The 24,234-nt window shown below is 39.2% G+C and overlaps 1 protein-coding gene across 6 annotated transcripts; it reads left to right on the forward strand.

The window, feature by feature from the left end:
• Positions 1–23,569, forward strand: SF3B1 (splicing factor 3b subunit 1). Of its 6 annotated transcripts, XM_084209335.1 has the most exons (25): positions 1–78; positions 5,825–5,991; positions 7,959–8,060; positions 8,725–8,839; positions 10,674–10,753; positions 11,895–12,062; positions 12,219–12,453; positions 13,240–13,452; positions 13,847–13,968; positions 14,606–14,803; positions 14,895–14,996; positions 16,257–16,436; positions 16,889–16,975; positions 17,103–17,373; positions 17,648–17,793; positions 17,881–18,027; positions 18,149–18,274; positions 18,677–18,898; positions 19,145–19,327; positions 19,420–19,531; positions 19,619–19,739; positions 20,017–20,148; positions 21,014–21,286; positions 21,766–21,982; positions 22,946–23,569. In XM_084209335.1, exons 1-25 carry the CDS (start codon positions 51–53, stop codon positions 23,102–23,104), a joined length of 3,906 nt encoding a protein of 1,301 aa, XP_084065461.1. In that variant the 5' UTR covers positions 1–50; the 3' UTR covers positions 23,105–23,569. The 6 variants fall into 6 exon arrangements, 2 of the variants coding, with proteins under 2 accessions (XP_084065461.1, XP_084065462.1); XM_084209336.1 differs by lacking the exons at positions 1–78; positions 5,825–5,991; positions 7,959–8,060; positions 8,725–8,839 and adding an exon at positions 8,907–10,360; XR_014616308.1 differs by lacking the exons at positions 12,219–12,453; positions 13,240–13,452; positions 13,847–13,968; ... (14 more) ...; positions 21,766–21,982; positions 22,946–23,569 and adding an exon at positions 10,305–10,360 and having other exon boundaries at positions 11,895–11,952.
• Positions 23,570–24,234: the final 665 nt, after the last annotated feature.

Raw genomic sequence — 24,234 nt, forward strand, 5'->3', positions numbered from 1 at the left:
AGCGGCGGGGCCGCGCCAGTTCCGCCTCGGCGTCGTTGGCGCTGCACAAAATGGCGAAGATCGCCAAGACCCACGAAGGTAAAAATAGCCCGGAAGGCCCCGTGTCGGCGGCCGCCCGCGTCGCGCTCGGACATCGCCCGTTGCTTGTGTTGTTCCCCAGCTCCGGGCAGCGTCAGGCGCGGCTCGTCGGGTGGGTGCCGGGCGGGCAGGGCCTGTGTGTAATGGCGGCTGCGCTCGTCACCACCGGGCCGGGCGGGGGACGGGCATGAGGGGAGCTCTGGCTGTGCTGGCGTGGGACGGAGCGGCGGCCAGGCCTGTGCGGGGGAGCTCCGTCGCTGAACTCTCCGCCCCCGGCCTCCTTCCTCCCATCGAGCCTCGGCCGGTGCGCTGTGCAAACGCCGCGGTGCTGGTGCGAGTTTGGCATCAGGAACGCCAAGAGCGCGCGTTCCTTCCCCTGCCGAGCCCTTTGGCCTCGCTAAACAGGGCTGCAGGGCCTGGAGAGCGGGTGTTGCCCGCTGGAAGCCGGCGCGGCCCCAGCCGATACTGAGCCGCCGCGGTGCTTGCTGAGAAAAGTGCCCCGAAGGAGGGGAAGGATCGTGAGGTGGGGAGCGTTCGAGCTGCCATTTTACACAGACTTCCTGCGGCCGGCTGTTGGCGTAGGAAGGCGGCTCGCTGGGCCTTTTAGCGGCCGAGGGCTTTCCCTGGCGGGCTGTTCTTCTCGAACAGCTTCTCTCCAGCTCTTCTCAGTGGGAATCAAAGCGCTCTTTGTGGGCATTGCCTGCGGCTTGCCCTGCGCTTAAGTATTTTCAGGCACCGGAGAATAATTTGTAAAATTACACTGCTTCTGCGTTTTTGCTCCGGGGTTTTTCACTTGTACGATAGGTGTTCTGCTGTATTTTGTTTTAATTTATATGCGTAATTCGCTGATCGAAAACTACCTCTGGATGGTGGTTGTGCGCTGTGAGGGCGCCCAAGCATTCATTGTCTTTTAGTATTTTTTTTTTTTTTTTCAGTTTTGCACCGAAAAAGCTTTTCAAATGGAAAGCCATCATCTCCCATGGAAGTGGGGTTAATATAGTGTTTAACACTACAGACCTAATCTGAGTTTAGAGATGAAGAAAAGCTAAAACTGTTGTCCTTACTTTTTAAAAATTTAATTTGTTTGTTTTTTTTTTTTTTTTTTTTTTTAGCATTCTAAAGTATTTTGGTATGATTACAGAAATTGTCTTGTCCTTTGTTTATATGCTGTGACATGCATAAGGGTTGTGTGAGATAGTACTCAAGTGAGTATTACCCATCACAGTGCTCTGCCTCTCCTTCCTAAAGAGATTCTTGTCATAAAATACTAGAATGCTTGTCATAAAATAGTAGAATGGTTAAGGTTTGGTTGTTTCTTTCTTTTTTTTTTTTCCAGCTGAAATTGCTTATTTATTGGAGCAAATGGTGATGCACTGACTTCAGTGAAGACAATGACATGCTTCCAGTTGCATGTGTTTTGATTAGTGTTGTATCAGAACAGGTTTTAAGGGGGAGGGTAGGTAAATAAAAAATATGTATTACAGGGTGTGATCACGGAAGGGTCTTTCCCAGCATGGAGGCATTAGCTGAGCAGCTTGATTATTTTGCTTCCAAATTCTAGCCTATCTTTTTTCAGTTTTGCATTAATGTTTCATATTGAGTTGTTTGTTACTAAATCATCTTAAAATATTTTTAATATATCTGTACTGTTTGTTAAATACTTATTGATTGATGTGTTCACGATACAGCTTGAAAGAAGCATCAAAACAGTTGGAGTCTCTGTCAGCTACATAATTAAAGGAGAACTCTGAGGCTGAAAGTAAAGTTTCAAGTGGCAGCTCATAAAGCCTCAATAAATGTGTGAGCATTTGATACTGTTGAAGGTCATTTTTAGTTTAAATTTTTTTTTTCTTGCTGAGAAGAGAACAGAGTTCTTCAAATATAATAGATCTAATAACACATGTAAGAGTGCTAAAGTAGCTAAAAATCAAGCCATGCAAGGGCAAGCTAAATGTGCAAAAATATGATAAGACGTGAAAACATAGAAGCTGTTTACCCTGTAAAATATTTCTCCAGCACAGGGTCTTCTTTCTTTTTTTAATGTTTAGAGGAGAAGTACATGTGTGGTAGCAGAGCACATAGAGAAAGCCTCTCTGTGAGCTAGATGTTCAGAGACTTTGAATTAATGTGTGTTGACTAAAATAATATTCAGCATTTATGGTATGTTTCAAATCAACTGCTTGTTAAAGTTACTTCTACTAAAATGCCAAAATATATAAATAATAGAGTAAAATACAGAAAAGGAATTATAAGTAGAATATTATCCCCCTGCTCTTTTTTTTTTCCCCCATATCCCACTCCCTTTACTGTTTCTCCATTTGTGAGTGAAATTTCCATTATGTCCTGCTTGACTAAGCCATTAAACAAGTAGTTTGTTTTACACAATGTATCTTTAAGTAATATTTGTGATTTTTCTTTCTTAATTTGCTTTTTATTAAAGATCTTTGTTAAACGTGGTGTGAGATTTTTCAAGGAAATGCTAGTTAGCTCAGGAATGCTAACTGGCACATCTTGGATGTCAAAATAGTGTTTTCCACCTAAATATGTGATGCTTACCAAACACAGGCCACCTGTGGCTACAGGCCTCCTGGTTCAAGGGCTGTTGTGGGGTGTTCTCCCTAGAATGCTTCATTTAAACTGGCACCTGGAGGCTCATATTTGTTAAAAATTAGGGTGGCTAGCAGTAAGTTTTGTTGAGCCTATATAGACTTTGGTTTTTTTTGGTATAGGTAACCCAGCAGGTTTTGGTGTAGGAAAATGAGAATGCTCTTTACCCTGCTAACAGATGTAATCCCTGTAATTTAAAGGAAAAGGCTAATTATGAATGATACTTCTACCCTCTTCATGGAATATAGCTGTTTTAAAAATAATGTTGGAGAACAAGGCCTTGGTATGTTAAGTGTTGGTAAGAACCATCAATAAGAAAAAAATATTTTTGTGTTGACACTTTCACTGCAGAAATCCCCCAGCTGTGTTACTTAGCTCTGTTGGTGATAGTAGAAGGTGGGAGGCCAAGCAAAACAAATCTCTGTGGTGCCCTTCAGTGCAGGGGACTCATTGTTGTGTTATGTGTTGGAGCTCTATGGTCTGTTTGATTCAGTGAACAGGTGTAAGGCATGATGATCCTGTAGGCAAGATCCATAGGCTTTTTTCATGTTGAAGTTGGTTACAGCTGTGGAGTTTCAGTCAGGCCTTAGTGTGTCACCGAAGAGGCAGGGTGTTTGTTGTTCCACTGACTGCCCTTTGGAAATAAGGGAAGTGCTGGGCTTGTACCCTCACATCACCCACTCGGTGCTGGTAGGGTTGTCCTTGGTAGAGATGGAAGCTCCAGGTATTCCTTTCCACCCCAGTACTGCAGTGCACCAGGCTGCAGAAGGAATCAGGAGCTTCATCTGCTTTCTGAGAGAAACATAAATAACTAAAAAATCTGGGGAGAAGGTAATTGAATTGAGTTTCATTGGCTCTATAGCCATGCCATAGGATGATTCCATAGAAGCAGAATACCTTAAGAGGACACTGTAAGCGCCTCTGAAGGCAGGCAGAGGCCTCTGAGGGCAAGACAAAGATCCCTAATTTGGAAGTAGTTTCTTTCTGCTGCTTCACAGAACTAACACATTGGAGAACAGTGGATTCCAAGTTGTGGACTCAAAGAAATCCTCTGGGCTGTGCAGGATTTTACAGGGAGCAGGATGTACCCACAGGCGGGATTCAGGAGGTGCTCATGCCAGTAGTATAAGGCTTTTGTGAGGTTTCAGCTTCTCATGAGCTTAAGGCATCACGAGTCTGTAACACAGAGGTGACTGAAGTTATGCTGCTTTAGAAAGCTGCAGACGTTCAATGGAAGCCCTAAAGTGGCTGGAGCAAGATTCTCCTTATGAGCCTTTAGGGTATATCTTCTGTGTGTAGGACTCTTAATGGGTTTAGAAACACATTTCTGCTGTGTTTTCTCACTAGACCAATGCAGGAATTGCTGTTTTGCTGCCAGGTTACTGTGCTTCACATGAAGTCAGTGCTTCTTTCTAAGTGCACTCTTAGTTTTGCTGTTCTCATTTGTAGCTATATGGCAAAGATATGTCAGGTAAAACTTGCCTCTCTAGAGAACATACTTTTGTACAGGAGGCATAATTTCACTTACTGTGGGTTTGTGGTTGGTTGTTGTTGTTTGTTGTTTTTTCTTTTTTTCCTTTTTTTTTTTTTTTTTGTTAGTGGCAGTCTGTGATAAGAAAAGGATCTAGCTGTGCCGTTAAGGCTTGAAGTTTGCAGTGTTGACATTTTAAACTTTTAAACGAAGCAATTCTGATCCAATAATTTGTATTACAATGCTAATAATCTTAGCTTTAGAAAAAAGTATTCTTATTTTTTGTCAGGTTTCCTACAGGTGTTGCATAACATTGTGTAGTGCCTTTTGCAAAGTGGCTTGATGGTAAAAACGTGTCACATTTATGCATCCTGAAAAGAGAAGTGAGCAACAGTAGTAAACAATTATTGAATACTCAAGATTCAAGATTATTTGTGAACAAGATTTCCTGTAGCTCTTTTGTAAATTGACAAATTTCCTTTAAGTTAAAGTAGCAGGCAGTAGCACTTTAGGTGGGAGAGGGTGAATCACAGAATTGTTCATGTTGAAAGGGTCTTTTGTAGTCCATTTACAATGCAATGCAATTCTTCCTCACAGCCCTGATCCTTCATATTCCTGCAGCCATAAAATGCAACTCTTGGGGGTTTTCTTGGCCATTAAAGTAATTGTTTGATCCAGTGAAATTTCCTTTGTATGGATAATTGTGTTTCCATATCTATTAACTCAAAATTCACATGAAAACAATAATAATTTTTACACAGCTGTGCCTCAATATACCTACAGTTGCATTTGTTGAAGGTAGTTGGATTACTGCAATTTATTCTTGTCATGCATTACAACAGACGGGAGGAAGGCATGGTTTAATTTCCTTCCTTGTTTTTTGGATTAAGAGGTTGATGTTCTTTCTGAAAGTACCAAATTTCTAGGGTCAAAGATGGCTACCAGAGTTGATTAGAGTCAGATCCTGATACAGTACAAGAATGACAAAGCTCCCATTTGTCCTATTTGAAGAGTGTTTTGTTATCCAGAAGAATAGCAGTCTTCAAAGATGGTGGTGCAGGCAGGAATAATGATGAGTAAATAACATTTGAGCTGCCAAAGTGAAAAGAGAGTCCCTAAGTTTTGGGGGTTTTTTTATTAACTTGTTACCCAGTGGCATATTAGAGTTGGGTTTTTTTATGTTATGAAACAAATACAGTGTTGTTTTATTAAATCTCAATTTTGAGAACCTGTGCAGTAATTATTTTGAACAGAATTGTTTAAATTAGCGAAATTGGCGATAACATTGTGAAAGGTTTTTTTAATGAGAGGATGACATTTGTTGTGAGGGTTTTGTTAGTGTAATGTTGAGAAATACTGCTGTGGTGTAAATTAGCTTCTCTGCTACCTCTGTCAGAAGGTGAGATATGGTAACAGTGAGTTAAATAGTTTGCTTTAAGCCATATAATAAAAGTACTCTGTGCTGGATCATATTAAAACGTGAGGAGAAGCTTTTTATGAATACCAGTTTATGAATTACGATTTTTGTAGTTTTGTGTGTCATATATGTTTATTTCTTTAATGGTAATCTTTCAGGTTGGGCAAAAAACTGTTTGCTGTGCATACTAAATGACTACTATATTTTGTATGTATATGTAACAAGACTTTGTGTGTGTGTCTTTACCCTAGATATCGAAGCACAAATTCGAGAAATTCAAGGAAAAAAGCCTGCTCTTGATGAAGCACAAGGAGTAGGTCTTGATTCCACAGGATATTATGATCAAGAAATTTATGGTGGCAGTGACAGCAGATTTGCTGGATATGTCACTTCTATTGCAGCTACTGAATTGGAAGATGTAAGTGATTTTATTTATTTTGTTTGTTTAGGACCTGTAACTATTTCAGAATTGATTTTGAGTAATTTTTAGTAGCAGTTGCTTGAAGTAGAACTAATTTTCATTAAAGCCATAGTGGACCAAGTATGTCTTATCTGGGAAGCACATAATGTTGAAATAATTTGGGTTGGAAGGGGCCTTAAAAATAATTTTGTTCCAGCCATCTTGCCATGGGCAGGGACACCTTTCACTGGACCAGGTTGCTTAAAGCAACTTCCAGTCTGGCCCTGAACACTTCCAGGGATGGGACATCCACAGCTTCTCTGAGCAGCCTGTGCCAGGGCCTCACCACCCTCAAAAAAAACAATTATTTTCCTACTATCCAATCTAAACCTAATCTCCTTCAGTTAGAAGCCATTTCCCCGTGTCCTGTCACTACATGCTCACATGAAAAAGTCCCTCTCCAGCTCTAGGCTCCCTTCAGGTACTGAAGGGCTGCAGTTAGGTCACCCCAAAGGCCTCTCTTCCCCAGTCTGAACAAACGCAATTCTCTCACCTTTTCTTGAAAGAGAGGTTCTCCATTCCTCCAATCTCTTGTTGGCCTCCTCTGGACTTGCTCCACCAGGTCCCTGTCCCTCCTGTGCTGGCCCCAGAGCTGGATGCAGGGTTCCAGCTGGGATCTCAGAGCAGAGGGGCAGAATCCCCTGCCTTGCTCTGCTGCCCACGGGGCTTTGGATGCAGCCCAGGACACGTTTGGCTTTCTGGGCTGGGAGTGCCCACTGCTGGGTCATGTCCAGCCTGCCCTTCACCAGCGGCCCCCAAGTCCTTTTCAGGGCTGCAGTTCTAAGTCTGGCTTGTAGTTAGTGAATTTTGCTTTGAGAGTCTTGCAGGCCCAAGCAGAAGGCAAAAAATTGTGACCTGGCACTTAATGTTACCCTTGGCTGGAATAATTAACTTTGTTCTGTTACTGCTGCCAGGATTACAAATGACAGTAAAAAATTTAATAAAACTTCAGCCAGCAAACTGTAGTGACTGTTTTAAGATTCCTGGTTCATATTTCAGAGCTGTTTCTAAGAATTGGCTTTTTCACTGTGTTGTGTTTTCCTTATGTATCCTGCTTGTTTGAGTACCGTCTGTTAATTTCTAATGTTAAACATTGGACAGTATTTTCAGTTGCAGGTCAGATCTATAGGCCTTCTAAATCAGATGCAACTATCTCATATACTGAGAGAATTTTATTCTAAGAACAAGGAAGATGTTTAGTTTAGTACTAGTTGATATATGAGGGTTTTTTTAAGTAATGTACTTGTGTCATCTGCAGACTTACAAGAATGCCTTATTAAAAATTTCCATTACTCTGGGGCTCACTGAAAAAGTTTCATAGTTTTATGAGCAGTTTTTCTTTTGGGTTGCTGTAAATAACTGAATAGAAACTGACTACTGATATGAAGGAATAGCAAAAGCAAGTGCTTGTTATTGCCGTTGTGATTGAGTAACTATAGCTAAACTAGCATGAATCTATCTCTGAATTTTTCAGTTTCTGAAACCTTTTTATTGTCTTATTCCATATATATATATATATATATATATAGCTGACTTGTATGAAAAATAGTTTGAATATTTCTGCACCAGTTCTCACAACCAACTAGGGAACTAGTTAGGTTCTAACAGTAACTAGTTGGTTCTAATGGTGCTAACTAACAGTAGTGCTGATGTGAAATACAGACTTTTTGACTAGTGTAGATAGCATACTTGATTAAATGTAGCATATTGAAGAATACTTAAGACTTCTTAGTGATATGAGCAGGTTTATCTGATTCACCAGTTTGGGAATAATAAGAAAAGTTATATGAGAAAGCTTGCTAAAATTTTGAATTACCTATTCTACTGTCCATTTTCATATTTTCTATGACCACAGCATGTTTATTTGATGTTAGTTTATCTAAGTATAATACCAGCATGACAAATTCACCTGTCTTTACTGATAGGATGATGATGACTACCCTTCCACAAGTCTGCTTGGCCAGAAGAAGCCAGGATACCATGCTCCAGTGGCATTGCTTAATGACATACCACAATCTACTGAACAGGTACGTCTTTATTGAAGGCACAGTAAAATACTCTTGTAAGCACTGAGGAAAACAAGTGTTAATAACAGGTTTTGTTTGCTGGAAGTAAAAGATGTATGTAAAGAGCTGTGCTTTTTAAATGTTGCTGCAAGCTTGTTAAATTCCACAGGGCGATAAAGATTGGCCCTTGTGCATGTAAAGCCAACATGAATATAGAAACTAAACTATCAGAATTTAAAAAAATTGAAATCTAATACTTCGTTAAAGTAAAATAACTGGGAAATATCCTTTGTACTTCTCATTTTTTAAGGAAAATGTAATCACCTAAGTTTTATATTCTTGGAGTATTTTTCTGTAAAATTTAAAAGCACAAAAAATAGCATTAAGTCACCCTGCAAAAAGAGGGGAAAAGGTCAACAGCATGAAATGCTTTGGTAGCAAGTGAATAAACTCTTAAAATACCAAATTTTAATGAGAAATTATTTCATAAGAAGTTCTGTGTTTAAAAAACTGAAATTCTAGTTATGGAAGTAAAATTTAAGTTAGTATAGTGTTTTGACATTTCCTGCATAGTGGAGGCAAAAAATAATTTAAGTCTTTTTAATAATTAAAATTAATACAGTACCTGACACTTTTCATATTAGTCTTTATAAATCTGTGACTAACAGGCTTTCTTGGTTTTTAGTATGATCCTTTTGCAGAACACCGTCCTCAAAAGATTGCAGATCGGGAAGATGAGTACAAAAAGCACAGGCGGATGATGATAATTTCCCCTGAGCGTCTTGATCCTTTTGCAGATGGTAATTTATTTTGGCTTTTCTATACCCTGTATGAAATTTTTGTCTTTAATTGTCTTTAGCCCTTTGATTTCTGTTGGCATGCTTATAAACTTAGTTTTGTTTTAAACATCCCCTTTTCATAGAGATTTGGTTGAAAATTTAGATGCCATATTCTTCATCTTTATAATACGAGTTTTCTTTCCAGGTAGAAGGACAAGAAACTTGTCAATGAGCCATTGCCATAGAAACACAAAGGGTTAAAGGTTTCTCTTTTCATTTCGTTTTGGGTTGTGCGTTGTACTTTGAACAACTTGTGTATTGAGTGCTCAGATTCATTCAGTACCTTGATAGTTTTCATTCCAAGTTATAGACTTACAGGGTTACTGCTTTTGAAATGCTAGTAGAGCACCTAGTTCTTACCATCCTATGTAAATTTTAGGTGGTATAGCTAAAAGAAGCAAAAGCATAAATAAGACTTTGATACTATTAATAGTTCAAGTCTGTTCTGATAATTATAGAATGCAAGTCAGGAGAAGGGGTGTTAGTGGGTCTGAAACTTTCTTCAGGTGAGTGAGTTTCACATGTGGCAATAAGGTGCCTGTTGGCGTAAAATTAGTAGCTATTTTGCAGGTTTTACAAATGAGAATTTCAGCCTGCATGAATTAATAGGGATATTAATTATTTTACTTGCTTAATTGTAATTGATATAAACATGTATTGTCAGAATTCACAGGCCCATACTAACTGTCCTTAATTTCTTTCCTACAGCAGTACTGCTATATGCCAGTCCTGTCTGCATTCTTAAGGGTGCAGTTCAACACATCCTGTGTAGATTATGGTGAAAAAGTATTCCAAAGGAAAGTCCTATCAAAGCTAGTGTCAGAAAGACACAGCCAATTGGGCAGTGATCTTCAGCATAGAAATGTTTAAGAAGTTTATTTTTTTCCCTAAAGTATAATAGCTATACCACTTGTATAGCAAATCTGCACATTTTTCTTAAAGAAAAGTGTTTTTCTTGACAAGTCTCATTTCTATAAAGTTGGGCTTCTTTTAATGTATTTAAAAACTCAGTAAATGCAAGATACAGAGCATAAAACAACATATGGTGTACAAAACCCATTACCTGTGAGTATTGTTGTGGTGGTGTATGTACTGTATTGCATTCAGATCCCAATCACAAGTGTCCCTTGAGAACAGAAGAGGGGGAAAGTGTCATCAAACAGTATTTTGGGGTTTTTTATTTTGTTTTATTTTTATTTTTAACGAAGCCCTGTTACAATATGACACTAGAAGGTCTGTGAGACATGTCCAGATTTGTCAAACTTATAAATGGGTCTTTATGATAAAACAATTTAAACATTACTTAGGTATGCAATAGTTATTTGTAGTCAGATAACAAGTAGGATTTAACAGCTTACACAAGGTAATGTTTTGATTATAAATATCTTTCCAAAGTGTTACTAATGGTAAAGAGATAATTTTCTAGGCTTCTATTCTGCTGCTTGAAGTCAGAACTGCTGATGGAGACAAAGGCACGAAAGTGTACGTATTCCGGATTAGCAACCCAGGAACCCATCACTTCTGAAGACTCTTAACTGTGTTGTCATTTTATCATTTTTATCGGCTTTAAAATATTTGTTTGAAACTGCAGTAGTTATGTTTGTGTTCAAACAGGTTAAATTGATCAGCAAACTGAATAAACGTAAGATACATGTAATTTTAAAAATTTTCAATCAAAAAGTAAAATTAAATGATCATGGAATAATATAATACTAGAGCAGGACAGTAGAAGTCCATAGTTTCTGCTTATCCTGTACTCATTGTGCTCCATTCCTGTTGCTGTTCTCTTCTGCAGGAGGGAAGACTCCAGACCCTAAAATGAATGCCAGAACATACATGGATGTTATGCGTGAACAGCATTTAACAAAAGAAGAGGTGCGTGGAGGGGAGGGTTTTCCACTTGGGCTGAGTTTCATGTTACAGCCTTTGAAAGCATGTTACAAAAGTGGGAGTGTAAATTCTCTTGGCTTTGTTTGACTTAAAAGCCACTTTCTTTGAAAAATCACATTCTTCATGTGTTGAAAGTCAATAGAATTTAACGATGAAAGTTCTAAAAAACATCTGTTCTATGTAAAACTTAAGCAATGCAGAGAAAAATAGTCTCAATACATTTTAATCTGGATGGGTTTTTGTAGAACTTGGCCTTTCTCTTGCTTATTTTCTTTCAGAGGAGGAGAGACAAAATCTAACCGTAACTGAGAATTACTCAGTGTGAGAGAAGTTTATTTTGTGAGCTCCGTGTATAGGAAAGCCAGGGAGGTTTTAAAAGGCTTTTGATGAAGTACCTATAACAGATGTTGCAGTACTAAGATTTGGTATAAGATTTGCATTTGGTTTTAAATATTAAAAACAAAAAAGGAGAAAAACAAAAAACATGCTTTAAAATTTATTTTAATAGTTAAAAATATGTTGGTAATATAAACACATTACTTGTGTAATACCTACAGTACCATCTTGCTAATTGGAGCAAGTAGTTCCAGTGACTTCTGACATTGGTTAGTCTTAAGTGAAGAATTAGTTCCTAATTTTGGCAGTCTTACTGCTTATGGATGCAGTAAGTGCAAAACAGTCTCTGTTAGTGGGCTGTTCTAGCAGTATCATCTCAGGATTTAAAATAATTTCAGGGCTTTTTTATGTCATGGGATGTAGCTCCTGTGAACATATTTTCTAAGTCATCCATCTAGTTTACTGAAGTGGTAATTATTTGAAACAGGTGGGTAATGGTCTTAAGGCATATACTTAGTGATGACAGAAGCTGATAGCTTTAAAAATTCTCTGTGCATTTGCTGTAAGAATGGCTTTTATTGAAAAATTAATTTTAAAACAGCCCTGCAAACACAGTTGCTCTGGCACTATAGAAGAATTTGAAAAAAGAATGGCCTTGAACGAAAAGCAGTAGCTAATTGCAGGTTGTTTGAGCAAAACCTCAAAAAAAGCATAAAAAGATATTGAAAAAGCTCTTTTAAATGTATAATTTGAAGAGTTCTTACATTTTTATTTTTGTGCTCTTGAACAGAGGGAAATTAGGCAACAACTAGCTGAAAAAGCTAAAGCTGGAGAGCTTAAAGTCGTCAATGGAGCCGCTTCTCAGCCACCTTCAAAACGCAAACGGCGTTGGGATCAGACAGCTGATCAGACTCCTGGTGCTACACCTAAAAAATTGTCCAGTTGGGATCAAGCAGAGGTAATGACCTAGTGCTCATCAGCTACAGAAGGCATTATCTGTGCTAATCCTCTTGAGTGTCAGAAGTTTCTTACTGTACTCCTTACAGTAAGAACAACTAGCAGTGTTTTATTGTACAGGATGAGATACTGACACTTTTGGTTTTGTCTTGTGCAGACTCCTGGACACACCCCATCTCTGCGATGGGATGAAACTCCAGGCCGTGCAAAGGGTAGCGAAACTCCAGGTGCCACCCCAGGCTCAAAGATCTGGGATCCAACTCCCAGTCATACACCAGCAGGAGCTGCAACGCCCGGCCGGGACACGCCTGGTCACGCAACACCGGGCCATGGAGGTGCCACTTCCAGTGCACGGAAAAATCGATGGGATGAAACCCCCAAGACAGAAAGAGGTATTTATGGCAAACTGGGAGGTGCATGATAGGTTTTGAATGGTGAATTGTACTGGGTTTTTTCACCTTAATTAAACAGTGAGTTCAGAATCCAGGCAAAAAGTAATTATATTCTGACATCTAGTGGTTAATGTGGGGAGTTGTTCTTGTCTGAGTTCTCAACATCGGTTCCTGCCTGTGCCCAAGTGGCATCCATGAAAGTATCTCAGCTCAAATATGGAACCATAGTTTTGTCATAGCTAATGACTGCTGGAGGTTGGGTTTTAATGTATAAAGGATGCAGTGAAAAGCACACGTTGAATTACGTTTGGTAATATGTTTGTATGTGCTGTTTTTTAGTTGTTATAGGTTTTTTAAGAGGTTTTTGCAAAACAAGTTAGAGAAGGATCTCACCTGCCTAATTTGAATTTGACTCTGGTGTCAGAGAGCAGTGAAACAGTGGTTACCTAATGCTTTTAATCAAGGGAGTACATGGAGTACTTTGTTCAATTCCTCGAATATCTGAGTAGGTCTTGTTTCTTTAGGATCTTTTTATGCTAAGGTTCAGTAAGAAGATGGCACTTTTTTCATAAAACAAAGTTCTCTGTTGGATATTTTTAGTGTAATGTCTGGGTTTTTTTCAATATTCAGCAAGGTATTTATATTTATTTCAATATTCAGCAAAAAGTCTTTACTTTTTGCCTACTGTTTGTTAATTTGATACTGAAAATGGATTTCAATATTGATAGTATAGTTGGAGTATATACTGTTCAGCTTTCTGAGAAGATTGGGTTTGTCTTCCCTTAGATACTCCGGGCCATGGCAGTGGCTGGGCTGAGACACCTCGTACAGACAGAGGTGGTGACTCCATTGGTGAGACACCAACCCCAGGAGCCAGCAAAAGGAAGTCACGCTGGGATGAAACGCCTGCGAGCCAGATGGGTGGCAGCACTCCTGTTCTGACACCTGGCAAAACACCCATTGGTACCCCAGCTATGAACATGGCAACCCCTACACCAGGTAAGCTCAGTCCCTTGTCCAAGGCTTCTCTTGGTGTTGTGGGAATGAAGAATTTCCTTTTGTATAGTCTTTTGAAACAGACTTCTGCCCAGTATGCTCTCCTGCCTGTATGAAAGCAGTCAATGTATGCTGTTTACTATTTTTGTGGCAATGCCCACAGCAACTCATTTCTGGGGAGGAAATTCTAAGGGTACATGCCTGCTGCGGTTCAGTTTAGTTGGTAAAAAAATTGATAAAAGGCTCTGTAAGAGTTTGATCTCGTATTTGGCTACAGCGTTCAGGTGCTATGGAAACTTTGACTAAAGAGAGCATTTAAAAATTAAGTAAACAAGTCATCTCCTTCTGCATACAAAAGGATTTCTTTTTTAATAATTTTTTTTTATTTTGACTATAGGTCACATCATGAGCATGACTCCTGAACAGCTGCAGGCTTGGCGCTGGGAGAGGGAAATTGATGAGAGAAACAGACCACTTTCTGATGAGGAATTGGATGCTATGTTTCCTGAAGGATATAAGGTAATTAATCTGGATTTAAATAACAGCAGACTATGATGAAGATTTTTTCCTACCAGGGATTACTGGTTTTTTTCCCCAGAAGTAGAATGTTTCACATTAAGTATTGATTGTACACACTTGTTTGACTTGATTTATTGTAAATCCCTTGGGGGGGGGGGGGGGGGGGGGGGGGGCGGGGTCTAAAGGTGATCTCACAGGCAAATCACTACTGTGCTTTTCAGTGCTGGAAATGCTTGTCAAGGCCAGAAATGTACTCTGTATGGACTGATGGAAACTGTAAGTCCAGGTGTAGACAAACATGGAAGAGGGTCACAAATACTGAGACAGCAAGAATACTATCTTGATTCAGTTATTGAAGTGCTTCTCTAATCCTTGGACACTTCACAGTTTATTATCCCAGCTCTCAGCAGTGGGAGTGAGTTTTCTTCTGAAACATTGGCAGTACAGGATAAGTGCAAATACAATCTCTCAGGGTGAGTTTGTATTGCTGGGAACATGGGATCTGTTGTATGCAGTAACACACAAATCCCCAAACAAGTAAAGTGAAAGCTACAACTTCAAGCAATGTTTCGTATTTGCTGGGTTCTTCTTTTCATATCTGTTGCAATTAAAATGAATTTTGTTTTTCCTTCTTCAGGTTCTCCCACCCCCAGCTGGTTATGTGCCCATCCGTACTCCTGCTCGGAAGCTCACAGCGACTCCAACGCCCCTGGGGGGTATGACAGGGTTCCACATGCAGACAGAGGACCGCACTATGAAGAGTGTCAATGACCAGCCATCTGGCAACCTGCCATTCCTGAAACCAGATGATATCCAGTACTTCGACAAGCTGCTGGTAAAGGAGATTTCACTCATGCTGGTTGAACTTCCCTGCTTTCTTTTGATTATGTAGCAATGCCCATTTATTTGTCTGGAATTATTTGTAGGTTGATGTTGATGAATCGACTCTGAGTCCTGAGGAACAGAAGGAGAGAAAAATAATGAAATTACTTCTGAAAATAAAGAATGGCACCCCTCCCATGCGAAAGGTAAGATGAATTGTCAGATATATTTATGTAATCTCATTTTTCAAAAACTGGTGTTTGTTTTCAGGTTTAGCTTCAGTTGTCCATGCGATTCTCTTGACGGTCTCTCCTAAACTTTGCTATCTATTGTGGTTTAAACCCAGCTGGTAACAAAGCCCCACACAGCTGCTTGCTTTTCCCCTCGCTTCTCTTAGTAGCATGAAGGGGAGAATCGGAAGAGTAAAAGTGAGAAAACTTGTGCACTGAGATAAGAAGAGTTTATTAATAATAATAGTAAAGGAAAATAACAAAAAAAAAAGAGGAGAAATAATCCCTGAGAAAACAAGTGATGCAGATGGAAAACAGTTGTTCACCACCAAACAAGTGATGCCTAGGCAGTCCCCTAGCAGTGACTCTTGGCTGTCTTTCCACCTGGCTTGTATGCTGAGCCTGGTGCCATATGATGTAGAGCATCCCTTTGGGCAGTTTGGGCCAGCTGTCCTGGCTGTGTCCCCTCCCAATTTCTTGTGCCAATCTGCCTCCTCAGTGACAGGGTGAGGTCAGAGGGAGAAAAGGCCCTGACTGTGTAAGCCCTGCTTGGCCCTGTGTTATCAGCGCTGTTTCCAGCACAAATCCAGAACATAGCCCCATACTAGGGGCTGCAGAGAAAATCAACTCCGTTTCAGCCAGAACAGCACACTGTTTAGTGCTTTTGTTCTTCCTCTTCTATACCTGTATGGCTTTTTGTTATTCAGTATAATTTAATTCTGCTGCTCTTTTAACAGTAATGTTAGTCACTAAATGGTGTAGGCCTTGTGTAATTTTTGGTTTTTTTTAAATTATGAGAAACTGGATTTATAGTGTGTTTTGCTTACATGGCTCTGTAACTTTCTGGATTTTGTTTCTTGCACTTAAATTAGCTACTTAGTGTAGCCCTTATTTAAGTTTTGGCCTTAACCATTAGGCGACATAATGGCAGTCTTTTCTGCAAATGCTCTAAGCCCTGAGCTGCCTGGATGCAAACAAGGCCTGTGAAGCTATTTTCCAAAGGGAGCCAGTATTAGCTTCTCTTGAAAACTGAATGCCTGGGCACTAACAACACAGTGTTTGTCACTGCACATTTTTGTTTTAACAAAATGCTTGAAATAGTTTTGTGGTGGTTGGGGCAAGTATTTGGAAGCCTGTGGATGCAGTCAGTTACATTTTAACTTGGTTAATACCTGTTTTATGATTGTTCAGTGGTGTTTCCTTAGTTTAACTGGCAGGTTTTCTGGTTTTGTTCAGGCTGCGTTGCGGCAAATTACCGATAAAGCTCGGGAATTCGGAGCAGGGCCGCTGTTCAATCAGATTCTGCCTCTGCTGATGTCACCAACACTCGAAGATCAGGAGCGGCACTTGCTTGTCAAAGTCATCGACAGAATTCTTTACAAATTGGATGACTTGGTCCGACCATACGTACACAAGGTTTGTTGCAGTTTGCTATTTCATCTCTGATTTGCATTTTGCTGTTTGATTTTGCTATTTTATCTCCGATTTGCATTTTCTGCATTTTATGCGCATATGAGAAGAGGATGATACCACTTTTTTTAAACATATTTCGCTTTCATGTTTCTTAAACCAAACTTGAAAGTTTTTATAGTGTGATTGGAGTGTAGGCTGTACAGTATTGAGGCATGATGTAAATATGATATGTGCATATTTGGAGGTGGGAAGGACCTTACCCTGATCTAGGTAATGTCTCCAGGCTACATCCTTAAGAGACTTAACTATAAAAAGCAATGCAATAATTTTTTCTGATCATTGTGAGGCCGTAAGCTTGAATTAATGGAATTATCTCTGTTTCAGGGACTCAGTGCTAGAAATACTATATAGTAAGTATTAATAAAAGGAAGTATTAATTTGTTTATCTTTTTTAGATTCTTGTCGTCATTGAACCACTTCTGATTGATGAAGACTACTATGCTAGAGTGGAAGGCAGAGAAATTATTTCAAACTTGGCTAAGGTAAAACACCATCCTTTATTAAAGCACTGAGTTAGCTTACATATACCTGCATGTTTGTAGGCATGGCAGAACAATTAACTGTGCTGTTCATAAATCCAACTGGTATGTTTTGTGTTTTGTCCTGCAGGCTGCGGGTTTGGCAACAATGATCTCCACAATGCGACCTGATATCGATAACATGGATGAGTATGTCAGAAACACAACAGCTCGAGCCTTTGCTGTTGTTGCATCTGCTCTGGGCATTCCTTCTCTGTTACCCTTCCTGAAAGCTGTCTGTAAAAGCAAAAAGTCCTGGCAGGCCAGGCACACTGGCATCAAGATTGTACAGCAGATTGCTATTCTTATGGGTTGTGCTATCCTGCCTCATCTCAGGAGCTTGGTTGAAATTATTGAGCATGGTAAGTTCTGCTTTCCCAGACAAAGTTTTTCTTGCCCACTTTATATCTGGAAGTTTTTATACCTCAGTAAGGCACAGTAACAGTAAGGTCCTGGTTTTGTTGTTGCTATGACACCAAGAAACATTTCAGCTGACTCTGAAAGATGAAGGAAGACTAATAGTAGTTCAGTATTTGTGAAAATAAGTTAATCCCTTTTACACTGCTGCTCTGTTTTTGCTAATTTGAACTTAAGACACGAGTACAAGAAGTGGTACTAAACCCTGATCTCTTGCAGGGCTGGTGGATGAGCAGCAGAAAGTTCGCACCATCAGTGCTTTGGCCATTGCTGCTTTGGCTGAGGCAGCCACTCCCTATGGTATTGAGTCATTTGACTCTGTCCTGAAGCCCTTGTGGAAGGGTATACGTCAACACAGAGGAAAGGTAAATCTAAAATACATTCTTTAGTTTGAACTGAAATGGATGTGTTCCTGCTGTAACTTATTAGAGACATATTTTACATCTAAATAGGGTTTGGCTGCGTTCTTGAAGGCGATTGGTTACCTGATTCCACTCATGGATGCCGAGTATGCAAACTACTACACCAGAGAAGTCATGCTGATTCTTATCAGAGAGTTCCAGTCTCCTGATGAAGAGATGAAAAAAATTGTGTTGAAGGTATGTCACAATGATAGTTTTGCATTGATACTGAATATGTATTAAAAAAAATCCAAACAAAAGTAAAAATAACCCACACCCTACACCAGATTTAAATTGATGGTTTTTTATTTCCTGTCAGGTGGTAAAGCAGTGTTGTGGTACAGATGGTGTTGAAGCAAACTACATTAAAACAGAAATCTTGCCACCCTTCTTCAAACATTTCTGGCAGCACAGAATGGCACTGGACAGAAGAAATTACAGACAGGTAATTTTGGTGGTTTTTTTAGCTGAGAAATTACTTACAGTAGAAGAAAATTAGAATGTTCATTCAGGCTAAATACTTATTTTTGTCTGCGTCCTGAAACTTGATTTTTGTTTTTACTAGCAATTTAGAAGTTGTGTAGCTAAGAAGATTTTCCAGTTCTTAGGAGGTTATCAGGACATTTTACATCTGTGAATGTCTTCATCACTTGCAAAGTGGGGTGGTTCACCTAATTTATGTTCTTAAAAACACTAGATGGTTTCTGAAGCTAAAACTAGTTTTTTGTAGTGGACTTAATGTGTTTCTTCAGACTAGGGAAATTATTTTCAAGATGTAGAAAGTAGATTTTTAACTACTTTTAAGCATAATTTTAATGCTTGCTTATTTAACATTTCTGTATTTCAGTTGGTTGATACAACTGTGGAGCTGGCAAATAAAGTTGGAGCAGCAGAAATTATTTCTAGAATTGTGGATGATCTGAAAGATGAGGCTGAGCAGTACAGAAAGATGGTCATGGAAACAATTGAGAAGATAATGGGAAACCTGGGGGCAGCAGACATTGATCACAAACTGGAAGAACAGCTTATTGATGGTATTTTGTACGCCTTCCAGGAACAGACAACAGAGGTAAGGACTAGTGTTGCAGTATTCCATTCACTGTAATTGTAATCCAGCTCACTGTTAGTTATACAGAAATGTGTGCTTCTGAGTTAGATTTTTAGAATCCCTTTTTAGATGTCAATGCTCTAATCAATGAAATCCAGAAGCAGTCTCTGGAATGTTAGCGTTTTAAAAGCAATTTTAGATTATGGCAAGTTTAGGTAAAATGCACTGTTGCTGTTTGTCTGATTTTCCTTTGTTTTTTTCCCTCAGGATTCTGTGATGCTGAATGGTTTTGGCACAGTGGTTAATGCTCTGGGCAAAAGAGTGAAACCCTACTTGCCACAGATCTGTGGTACAGTTTTGTGGCGTTTGAACAACAAATCAGCCAAAGTCAGGCAGCAGGCCGCTGACCTGATCTCTCGTACTGCAGTTGTCATGAAGACTTGTCAAGAGGTATGGACTTCTCTTTCAGATTTGCTCTGGCAGGTCATAGTAATGAGAGGGAAGGGGAAAATTACCTTCTAACTCTTTTTGCTTGGTCGTAGGAAAAACTGATGGGACACTTGGGTGTTGTTTTGTATGAGTACCTGGGTGAAGAATATCCTGAAGTACTGGGCAGCATACTTGGAGCGCTTAAGGCTATTGTGAACGTTATAGGTATGTTTTTGTATTGATTACTTGTCTCTTCAAGAGCAAAATAGAAAAACCACTCTAAAACTAAATGTTCCTCTTTGAATTCAATAGGTATGCACAAGATGACACCACCAATCAAAGACCTGCTGCCACGGTTGACACCTATTTTGAAGAACAGACATGAGAAAGTACAGGAAAATTGTATTGATCTTGTTGGGCGTATTGCAGACAGGTAAGCTGAGTAATGTTAAAATATCTAACCTTCTTGTGGGCAATTACTGTAGCAGAAGCTCAACTTTGGCTTCTGGGAATTTGTTGTTGTATCTCTTGATACTTCTGAAGTTGTGCCTAAAACTGAAATATTTAGCAGACGCACTGTTGAATTACCTAATAAAGGAAATGCTTAAGCTTTGCTCTGCAGATAGCAAATGAATAGGTGCCGCAGTTTGCAGCTTTGTTTCAAAACCTCTCACATCACTGAAGTGGTAACTCATTTTATTGTCTTTCAGAGGTGCAGAGTATGTTTCTGCAAGAGAATGGATGAGGATCTGCTTTGAACTGCTTGAGTTATTAAAAGCTCACAAGAAAGCTATCAGAAGAGCCACAGTGAACACTTTTGGTTATATTGCAAAAGCTATTGGGTAGGTTGGTTTAATGCTTGTCCACTTCTTCACACAGTTGCCAAATATACTGATGATTGTTAGTTTTCTGGTGGGAAATAATTCAAACTTCTCTACATTTTATATGTGTAGACATGATTTTACTAATTTTGAAAAATACAATCACGTATTCTTGATTAACAGAGGACATTGCACTTCTGAACAAAATTTGTGGACTAAAAAGGTTAGAGTCTTATTTGGGAGTAAGAGCTGTTGTCTTGTGAATCGCTGTAATATGCATTCACGCCCTCTTTGTATTATTTCATGAACTCTCCTTTAAATAATTTATCTTCTCTCTCTTTTTTTCTTTCCCTCCCCCCCACCAAATCACTGGTTTTATTGATTCTTAAAGGTTTATTTCCACTAAAGTCATACTCCAAGTCAGCACATTGTAGGAGGCATGATTGCCACCTTTATGTGTGTTCTATAAGAGACTGATGACTGGCTGAATGCAGATGGAGCAAGCAGGCAGGAGTGCTGTAACTGTTCTCCACGCAGGACATAACCTATCTCTGTCAATACTTGCTTTTGTACAAGTCTGTAATTTCCTCTGGGATCAGAGTAACACTGGGGAGGCCCTGCTACCCTCCAGAGTTGACAAGAAGAAGAACAGAGGGCAGGGAAGAAGCTGAGTCTAGACAAAGTAAAAAATGTTGGCTGTGAAAATAAATCCTTTAGCTGTTCTAGAGTTTAGTGTTTCATGTTTAGCATTCAGTTTGTTTCCTAGTTCTCTAAACTTTTTATGAGGGCCAAACCACATTTCTCTGTCACTTCTTTGAAGTTTAACAAATTTTATCCAAATCCTCACTGAATCTATTGACATGAATGTCCATGTTGTCTCTTCCAGACCTCACGATGTGTTGGCCACACTGCTAAACAACTTGAAAGTACAGGAAAGGCAGAACAGAGTATGTACTACAGTAGCAATTGCTATTGTGGCTGAAACATGCTCACCTTTCACAGTGCTGCCTGCACTCATGAATGAATACAGAGTTCCAGAACTGAATGTCCAGAATGGTGTGTTAAAATCTCTTTCTTTCCTGTTTGAATACATTGGAGAAATGGGAAAAGATTACATTTATGCTGTTACACCATTGCTTGAAGATGCTTTAATGGACAGGTGAGTGCACTTCTTCTGTGGTACAGTTACCCATAGTCATGTTTTTCAGTATATACTTGATTGTTTATGATAGCAAATATACGTATTGTCCTTGTTTGCCAAAGGCTTTAAGTGGCCACCGTAATTTGGAAGCCATTATTTGCAAACAATTTAGATTATATATGCTCCAATTTTGCTAATAATTCTGAAGATTAAAATTATAAAAGCATCTTCAGTGAGTCAAGACTTCTTCCATTAAAACTGCTTTTGATAATTTCTATTGTTTGGACTTCTGTGGAATTGGAGTGCATTAATTTGTCATAAAACCCCGGTCTTTTTTCACTTTACTGGTTTTTGATACTCTGCCTCTTGCTGTCAGTAAGTATGGCTTGAAAGTGTTATTAGTGCTTTCAAGAAGTGTTACTGAAAAGAAACAGTATGCTTGTCCAGTTATGTTGCTTCTAAGTCTCATTTATTAATAGCCGTTGTTCTCTTTGCAGGGACCTGGTACACAGACAAACAGCCAGTGCTGTGGTGCAGCATATGTCCCTTGGTGTTTATGGATTCGGCTGTGAAGATTCTCTTAATCACTTGTTAAACTACGTGTGGCCCAATGTGTTTGAAACCTCTCCTCACGTCATCCAGGCAGTTATGGGGGCTCTGGAGGGCCTCAGAGTCGCTATTGGGCCCTGCAGGATGTTACAGTACTGTTTACAGGTATGGCCTTGTGTGCTGGGGCAGCAGAGAGCAGTTGTCAGGCAGGGCTTCTTTCCACCAGACAAAAAAGTCAACTGTAGGTGATTTCCGACAAAGGAAAAACTGGCTTTTTGTCTCCAAAGTATTATTTAAACGGGATATTTTGTGCCAGAATATCCAGACTTGAATAGTGAAAGTAGGCAGTAAAGAGAGGGTTTGGTATAGGGAGATAGCTGATTATATCACAGAGCTTGTGCAGAAAGAGCAGCTAACTTAGAATATCAGTTGACTAAAATAGCCTGGCACTTTGATTTCTAAACTGGAAGCATCTCACAAATGTTGAGGATGTGAACTAATGACTGGGGAATAAATTAGCTGTGGGAGGGGTTATGACAAGTAATCAGTGAGATAAATATTTAAATGAGAGATAGGATTAATAGTCATGGTTGGTCATTAGCCAAGAAAAATAGTGAGATGTTTACAGGAGTGCAGCACTATAAGCAGTGCTTTGATTAGACTTGGTACTGCTAGAGCAACACTGGGCAGTTCAGCTTCTGTAAATGGGGCGGTAAAATCTGAAGACCCCTTTCTGTGTAATTCTGTGTCACAGCACATGACAGTGGCTCTGTGGGCTGTGGAATTAAAACTCATCTAACAGGTGGGGAGCAAGGATTAAAGTCATGCAGGTCTGTGTAGAGAAGGTGTGACAGCATTTTAGTAATAATTTGCAGATAGGAAATTTCAGACTTTTGCAGTGTGGGGACCTCAGCATGAAGATACATCAGCAGGAAGGTGAAAGTCTCTTGCAGTGTGTATTCCTGCAAGTACTGTCTGTATATTATTAGTATATAGAAATGTTTTTTCCTAGAGCTTGTATGTTCTGTCCGTTTATTAAATGCTTGTTTTGCAATGCTTGATTAAATTCAATAAAAGAATATTGGAAGTGCAAGCTTTTATTACATTTTGTTTTGTTCTGTTTTCTAGGGTTTGTTTCACCCTGCCAGAAAAGTCAGAGATGTTTATTGGAAGATCTACAATTCAATCTACATCGGCTCACAGGATGCTCTGATAGCACATTATCCAAGAATCTATAATGATGACAAGAACACCTATATTCGTTATGAACTTGATTACATCTTATAATCCTCTTGTTCAGTTGTTTGTGTTTAATGCACAGCTGTTGTTCAGTTAAATGCTTCGGATTTCATGATGTAAAATTTTAAAATTTTTGGAGATCAGTGTAGAGCTGGTCAGAGGCAGAGCTAGGTATCCAGTAGCATGATTTTTTAAATATGTCCTTGTTTTTTGATGTTAAACAGTTAAAGCCAGTAGTGACCAACAAAACAGTAATTACAAAGTACTGGAGGGATTTTGTTTTGGATCCATCTTTATGAAGATTTAGATTTCATTCCTTGTGTTTAAAGGGGAAGTTTATTTGAGAAATAAACATTTGTGTATAAAAACTAATTTGTGTGTGGTTTTTGGACAGAGGGGCTTGTAAAATAAGTCCCTTTGGATTAAGTATTTGTTTATGTAATGAATAGGTGGTATAAAACATTTTAACCCTTTTTGTCATCCACTAGCTTTTGAATAAATAAGAAAAATGTATCAACTGTAGTTAATGTGTGTATCTTTGTCATGCAATAATGTAGCTGTAGCCTGGCTGATGGTTGTAGTAGTTTATTTTCATGGAAAAAGTATTTAATTGCTTGTTGTTACTGCTTCGTTTGCAGTATCCTGGTGGACATGGCTTGTTAAATTTTCAGAAGTTAGCAGTTTTATTGTAAATTGCATTTGTAAAATCAGTTGTGAAAATATATTTATAGGCTGTGCTACAATTCAATTAAAGAGCTAGGAAAATTAAGTCCCCAGCACCTCAGATGAGGCAGTTTCTAAGAAAAGCCTTCTATTTTCTCATTTGCTTTTTGCCTTCTGTGTGTGTACTACAAAAAAAAAAAAAAGGTTTTGCTATCAGCAAACCATCTAAAACCCAAGGATAAATGATTTTGGTAGTAGTCTACATTATACCGTGTTTGTAAGGTAACAGGAGGCAGTAGCTGGCTATCAGACACCTTGTCCTGTGAGTCCTTGACTTCAGTGATTCATTTCCATCTTCCCAAGTTCAGGGCAGTGGTGTTACCTGACTTGTGTCTGTTTTACATAAATGTGAGAGTTTTGAACTGTTCAGCATATAGGAAAATTTGACCCTACCTTTCAGGTCTAATTTTTTGTTAGGGGTTTGGGATGGCACAAGAGCAACTTGGGGGCCCTTT

Source organism: Fringilla coelebs, assembly GCF_963513975.1.
Source record: "Fringilla coelebs genome assembly, chromosome: 7".
Taxonomy (NCBI): Eukaryota; Metazoa; Chordata; class Aves; order Passeriformes; family Fringillidae; genus Fringilla; species Fringilla coelebs.